Below are 7,500 nucleotides of genomic sequence, written 5' to 3'. Positions count from 1 at the left end.
CCACTTAATTTAGTCTCCCTTTAAAAATTAGAGAACCTTTAGGTAAAATTTTCCTTGAGAGAGACAACAGTTTTTCATTTTACATTTTGGCAACCTTTAAAACCTTCTTTTCCCTCATTACCTTCACCTCCCTTAATTTTCCTTTTTTCATAATTTAGTCCACAGAGAAACTTTACCTAAAATTTCCCTTAAGAGACACAACAGTTTTGATTTTACATTTTGGCAACCTTTAAAACCTTTCTTTTTTACTTAATACCCCAACCTTCATTAACTTTACCCTTTCCTATTCAATCTTTACCTTGTCTCACCCACACCCAGGCTTTCTTTGTTTCCTTTTATAATTCAGTTTCCTTAATTAAAAAAAAATTAGAAAATCTTTTAGCCTGCCTTACTCCACAGCCAACCTTCATTTTTTCCCCTTTACAGTTCAATTCCCCTTAAAAAGACTGAGATACCCTTTATCTTATCTCACCCAAACCGAATCCCTTTATTTTTGCCGTTTATAATTCAACTCCCTTAAAAAAGAAAACTTCAGAAACCCTTTACCTTATTTAACACCTAACCTTCATGATTTTCCCCTTTACAGTTCAATTTCCTTAAAAACAAGAAAACTGAGAGACCCTTTAACTTAACCAACTTCCAACCTTCATTAATTTTTCTCTTTATAATTCATTTCCCCTTCAAAGACCTGAGACAACCTTTACCTAACCTCACCCACACCCAGGCTTCATTATTTTTACCCTCTACAATTCAGTCAACTTAAATAAAAAGTGACAGAATCTTTAGCTAAAAATTCCCCAGAGAGACAATACTTTTCATTATACATTTTGCCAACCTTTTTAAACCTTTTCTCCTACTCACTACCTCAACCTTCATTAACTCTTTATAATTCAATTCCCTTAAAGATACTGAGAGGACCTTTAAATTACGTCACCTAACACCCAACCTTCATTAATTTTTCAACCTTTTAAAACCTTTCTCTTCACTCAATACCCAAGCTTCATAATTTTTCAACCTTTTAAAACCTTTCTCTTCATTCAATACCCAAGCTTCATAATTTTTCAACCTTTTAGAACCTTTCTGTTCATTCAATACCCAAGCTTCATAAATTTTCAACCTTTTAAAACCTTTCTCTTCACTCAATACCCAAGCTTCATAATTTTTCAACCTTTTAAACCTTTTTTTTCATTCAATACCACAACCTTCATTAAATTTCCCCTTCACATTTCAATTACCCTTAAGATCCCTGATAGTACCGTTAGCTTACCCAAAACCCAATACTGACAAACTATACCATGTTGGCGGCGGGGCTGGGACAGGCTGCGACGAGAGCCACTGCCAGGACATGGGCTTGGCGGCGTGCAGGGGCGTGGAGTGGCGCCTGGCACTGTACCCAAACCTGCTGGGACAAGGACCGAAGGAGGCAGAAGCGACGGCAGTCAAATTCTGGTACCAAATAAATGCATTCGAATGTAGTCAGGAATTTCGGTTCGTGGTGTGTTCATTGCTGGCTCCTCCCTGCCGCCCTGGTGTCGCCGCGCCCCTGCCACCCTGCCGCGAGGTGTGTGAGGCAGCGGTGCACCAGTGTCTACCCATAATGCAGCGGAACCTTTTCACCTGGCCGGAAGACACGTTTACTTGTGACATGTTGCCGTACCACCGTGAAGCACTGTGTTTGAGGTACCATCAGGGCGAAGTGCTGTATCCTGAGAGGTACAAGGCGCAATGTACCACCATCACTTCCTATGACTATGACTACACCACCGAGTCACGAGTGGTCGGTGCTGACTCAACGCGTGACGGAGAGTACTATGGCGATGACTACGATGACTATGACTATCAGGAAGGTTCAGGATGGTTCACTACTACTGCTACTGCGCCTACTACGCCGTCTCCATCCGTCACTGCTCTGCCTAAGGTTATATTCGCCTCCACCCCTCCCCCCATCACCCCATCCCTCTCCCCACGCACCCTCTCCCCCCGAGGTGATGAGGCGGGGTATCTCCTCTCCAGCGGGGTTGTCAATGGTTAGTGTGTGTGTGTGTGTGTGTGTGTTTCATTGTTTGTGATATTTCTTCTTTTTTTTCTAAATTCAAATGGCATTCAAGTTTTATTCATTTTTTTCATTTAGTTTTCTCGCTTTCCATATTTGTTAGTAATTTTTGTCTTTTTGAAACTTTATTACATGCATTTTCACATTTATCTTTCCTTTTCGTTCTTTTCATTCATGTATTCTCAATTTCACGCATTTTTGCATTTATCTTTATTCTTTCGTTCTTTTCATTCAAGTCTTAACATTTCAACATTCACCTCAGATAAGTCCAACATTCTCACATTCACTTCCCATTTTCTTTAAAGTCACGTTTCACTAATACATTTTCTCCTTCATCCAAATTTCACATCACAATTCCTACATACTAATTTTTTTCTGCTTAAATTTCATATCACACCTAGAAAAAAACTAAATTCTTACATATTTTTCTTCTTCTTCTTCTTCTTCTTCTTCTTCTTCTTCTTCTTCTCTTCTGCTACTGGTCACGCTTTCCGCTGCTCATGTGTCTGTTCACCTCACAAGTCACCACACATCAATTTATTTTCCCTAACTTTCATGTCGCATCTAGAAAAAGCTAATTATCACATACTATTTTTCTTTCACCGCTAGTGACACATCCTGCTGTTCATGTGTGCTGTTCACCTCACATGTCACTCCTTACTTATTTTCTCTATTTAATTTTCGTATCACATCTAGAAAAAGCAAGTTCTCATATACTCTCTCTGTTTTATTTCTTTTCTTACTATTTTTTTTTTTTCATCTAGTGGTGACGCTCCCCGCTGTTCATTTGTCTGCTCCTCATCTTATACGTCACAGTTCCTGGTTATCTTTGTATTTTCTGTATCTAATTTTCTTATCACTTCTAGAAAAAGCAAGTTCTCTCATACTCTTTGCCTTTCTTTTTTTTCTTTTATTTTCTTTCTACTACTGGTCACGCTTCCCGCTGTCCACTTCCCGCTGTCCACTTCCCGACCCCTCATCTCCCGCCACATCAAGAAAAAACCTCTAACATACTCTTTCTATTCTTTTCTCTTTTCTTATTTTCTCTTCAACTGGTGACATATCCCGCTGTCCTCTTCCCGCTGCTCGCTTCCCGTCCCTCTTCACTTCCCGCTTCATTCTCCTGTGGCTCTCTGGTGTCCACTACATCCACTAACCTTGTCTTGCCTCACCCCGCCACAGACTTCCCGGTGCGTGGACCCAAGGGAGAGAAGGGCGACGCAGGACCCAAGGTAAGGGACAGAAGCAGTGGTAATGGTTGGAGTGTGTTGAGTGTTGTCTTGGCACTCAGTTGATAGACAGGTGATAGTAATAGATGCAATGGTGACTGAGTGATGGTGAAAACAGTGATTAGGAAACTTTATTAATGATTCGAATAACTATGCATTGTTTATTCATTTATTTATTTATTTATCTATTTTTTACGTAGGGAAGAGGGCCAACCAAGGGCAAAATAAGAAAAGATTAGAAAAAAGAAAGCCCATTTGAGTCCAGGCTCTCTAAAAGGTGGAAAAGCGTCAGCCAAAATTAAGAAGCAAATTTATCTATCTATTTATCCATTTATCTATCTATTGTGTGAACTCTTTCTAATCTTAAAAAAAAAACATTATTATTTAGATTCCGTTATTCTTCCTGTTCATAATCCACCCATTTATCCATCTCTTGCAGGGACCACCGGGGGAAGCCATAACAGGTCCCCCAGGGCGGCCAGGACCCCCGGGAGCACCAGGACCACCCGGGAGGAGCTTCCCTTACAGGCCTGATGATGACACTATGGTAAGACACTCACTCACTCACTCACTGATTGGATGAGTGACTGAGTGGATAGATGCATAAATAATTGAATGGATAACTGACTGATTGACTGATTGAGAGAGTGAGTGCGTGTGTGTGTGTGCGTGAGTGAGTGAGTGCGTGACTGAATGCATGAATGAATGATTGAGTGAGTGAATGGAAGAATGAATAAGTGAGTGAATAAGTGACTGAATACACCTACACGTAAGTGACTGACTGACTGACTGACTGACTGAAGTAATGAAGAGTTGTATGACTGACTAATTAACTAATGGAATAGAAACATGACCCACTCACTCACTCACTCACTCACTCACTCACTCACTCACTCACTCACTCACTCACTCACTCACTCACTCAACTCACCCATTCACTCACTCACACTCATCCACTCACTCACTCACACTCACCCACCCATCCACTCACTCACCCACCCATCCTATCACTCACTCACTCATTCACTCACTCACTCACTCACTCACCCATCCACTCATCCACCCACTCACTCACTCACCCACTCATCCACATTTCAAAAAGACTCTTTTGAAAATATAGGTTATGTGGGCAAAATTTTGAAACTCTACAGATATGAGGATCTTGGTTCGTGTGAGTGTTTTTGCCATATATATAGTAGAGATTGTATTAATCTGTCTAGAGAACCGTCAAACTACCCTTAAAAACCAGTCATACTCAAAAAAGAGTCTTTTGAAAATATAGGTTATGATGCCACAATTTTGAAACTCTACAGATATGAGGAGATTGGTTCGTATGAGTGTTTTTGATATATATAAAGTAGAAATCGTTTTAATCTGTCAAAAGAACCATCAAACTACCCTTAAAAACCCGTGATAAAGAAAGAAGAATCTTTTGAAATAAGTTAGGTGGTCATAATTTTCAAACTCTATAGATATGAGAAGCTTGGTTCCTGTGTGTGTTTTTCCTATATATAAAGTAGATATCGTGTTAATCTGTCAAAAGAACCATCAAACTACCCTTAAAAACCCGTGATACTCAAAAAAGAGTCTTTTGAAAATATAGGTTATGTGGCCACATTTTTCAAGCTCTACAAATATGAGGAGCCTTGCTTTTGTGAGTGTTTTTGGTATATAAAAAGTAGAAATCGAGATAATCTGTCCAGAAAACCATCAAACTACCTTAAAATCTCGTGATACTCAAAAAAGATTCTTTTGAAAATATTGGTTATGTGGCCACAAATTTAAGATTTTACAGATATGAGGAAGTTGGTTCATGTGAGTGTTTTTACAATATATGTAGTAGAAATGGTGTTAATCTGTCAATAGAACCGTGAAACTAACCTTAAAAACCCCTGAATTTCAAGAAAGACTCTTTTGAAAATATAGGTTATGTGGGCAAAATTTTGAAACTCTACAGATATGAGGATCTTGGTTCGTGTAAGTGTTTTTGCCATATATATATAGTAGAAATTGTATTAATCTGTCAAGAGAACCGTCAAACTACCCTTAAAAACCAGTCATACTCAAAAAAGAGTCTTTTGAAAATATAGGTTATGTGGCCACAATTTTGAAACTCTACAGATATGAGGAGATTGGTTTGTATGAGTGTTTTTGATATATATAAAGTAGAAATTGTGTTAATCTGTCAAAAGAACCATCAAACTACCCTTAAAAACCCGTGATTCTGAAAGAAGAATCTTTTGAAAATATAAGTTAGGTGGTCATAACTTTCAAACTCTATAGATATGAGAAGCTTGGTTCGTGTGAGTGTTCAATCACACACCCAAACACCCACCCACCCACCCACCCACTCTATCACTCACTCACTCACACACCCACCCACCCATCCACCCACTCACTCACACACCCACCCACCCATCCACCCACTCACTCACTCACTCACTCAATGAATAAATAAACAATGAATACACACACTCCACAAATGCTCTCACCATCCCACCACCCTCTTACTCTACCACTTCTTCCCTGCAGGTGGACTCGGAGTGGAGTGGGTGGAGAGGGGCGCCCGACTGCTCCTGCAACACAACTCACCTGGTGGCGTCTGTTTTAGCCCAGGTGAGAGTGACAGGTGTAAAGTAAATAGGAACTCAGTACCTGCCTCTGTATTTCCAACTTCCTATGACATCAAGGTTTCAAGACCCATCCCTTTCTTTTAGCTAACTTAATCAGACCTGCAAGGGGACTGGCGACTGAGTGGGCCTGTTTTTTTTTTTTTTTTTTTTTTTAGCCACTTTTCCCTTCTTAATTAAATAAAACCACAGTTTCGCGTCTTTCTTTACTAACTATTACGAAAAAACAAACTTAATTTCACGTCAGATTCCACACGGGCCGCGGGGACCAGTGGGCAACCCCGGGCGTGACGGCGCAGCGGGTCACCGGGCAAACCAGGACGTCCCGGGCCCCCAGGGGAACGTGGAGCCCCTGGGGAGAAGGGGGACAAAGGAGATAGAGGTTACCAAGGCAGGCGAGGTAAGGATTAAATAGATAGATAGATAGATAGATAAATAGATGGATAGGTAGATAAATATAGATGATAGATAGATAAATAAATACACAGATAGATAGACAGATAGGTAGATAGATAAACAGATTAAATACATAAAAAAATATATATATATAGATAGATAGATAGGTAGGTACGTAGATATACAGATAGATAAATAGATAGATACTTTACTAACAAACTCTCTCTCTCTCTCTCTCTCTCTCTCTCTCTCTCTCTCTCTCTCTCTCTCTCTCTCTCTCTCTCTCTCTCTGGTGCTTTTTTCCTTGCTTTTCCTTATTCTTCTCTCTTTCTGTCGTTTTCTTTTTCTTCCTTTCTCTATATTTTTCTTAATTTTTACTTAATTTTTTCACTTCCAAATTTTTCTCTTTTTTTCTAAATATGCAAATCTTTATCTGCTTTTCTCTCTCTCTCTCTCTCTCTCTCTCTCTCTCTCTCTCTCTCTCTCTCTCTCTCTCAGGCATCGAGGGACCACAAGGAGCCAAGGGTGTGTCGGGGCTGGATGGTCCCCCCGGGGCTAGAGGATCCCAGGGACCCCAGGGACCACCGGGGCAGCCTGGGTGGGGGACTCCTGGATTTGATGTAAGTTGTTTTTGTTTTTTGTTTTGTTTTGATTATTTTTGTTTTGATTGTTTTGAATTTTTTTTTTTTTTTTTTTCGTTTTTTTTTTTTTTTTTTTAACTATTTTTATTATTTTCTTTTTTCATTTCTTTTCTTTTTAGTTTTTTTTTCAAATTTTATTATTTTTGCTGTTTTTTTATTATTTTTTTCATGTATTTCTAACATTTTTTTTTTACATAGTTTTGACTTTTGTCTTTTATTTTTGCTCGTTTTGTTTTGTTAATATTTTCAATTCATTCATTTTTCGGTAACTTCAAACTTTTTAACAGAATTTTTTGAAGAAGGTGATTTTTGGGAAGGGAATGGGATCTCTCTCTCTCTCTCTCTCTCTCTCTCTCTCTCTCTCTCTCTCTCTCTCTCTCTCTCTCTCTCTCTCTCTCTCTCTCTCTCTCTCTCTCTCTCTCTCTCTCTCTCTCTCTCTCTCTCTCTCTCTCTCTCTCTCTCTCTCTCTCTCTCTCTCTCTCACCAATCTTAACTAAACACACTCAATTTTGCACTCAATAGCTCCTCGCAACGCACTCAATATAAAGAAA

The 7,500-nt window shown here is 39.4% G+C and overlaps 1 protein-coding gene across 1 annotated transcript in view; it reads left to right on the top strand.

Moving 5' to 3' along the window:
- The window catches only part of LOC123509691 (collagen alpha-1(I) chain-like), a 53,766-nt gene that overhangs the window by 26,333 nt on the left and 19,933 nt on the right, over positions 1-7,500 (top strand). The window contains 7 exon segments of the mRNA XM_045264177.1: positions 1,320-2,027; positions 3,236-3,285; positions 3,722-3,829; positions 5,815-5,898; positions 6,160-6,214; positions 6,217-6,312; positions 6,807-6,928. Of these exon segments, the coding sequence (XP_045120112.1) occupies positions 1,320-2,027; positions 3,236-3,285; positions 3,722-3,829; positions 5,815-5,898; positions 6,160-6,214; positions 6,217-6,312; positions 6,807-6,928 (1,223 nt within the window).

Source organism: Portunus trituberculatus, chromosome 3 (genome assembly GCF_017591435.1).
Source record: "Portunus trituberculatus isolate SZX2019 chromosome 3, ASM1759143v1, whole genome shotgun sequence".
NCBI classification, from domain to species: Eukaryota; Metazoa; Arthropoda; class Malacostraca; order Decapoda; family Portunidae; genus Portunus; species Portunus trituberculatus.
The sequence above is the reverse complement of the archived record's forward strand: the minus strand, read 5'-3'. Positions and strand labels throughout refer to the sequence as shown.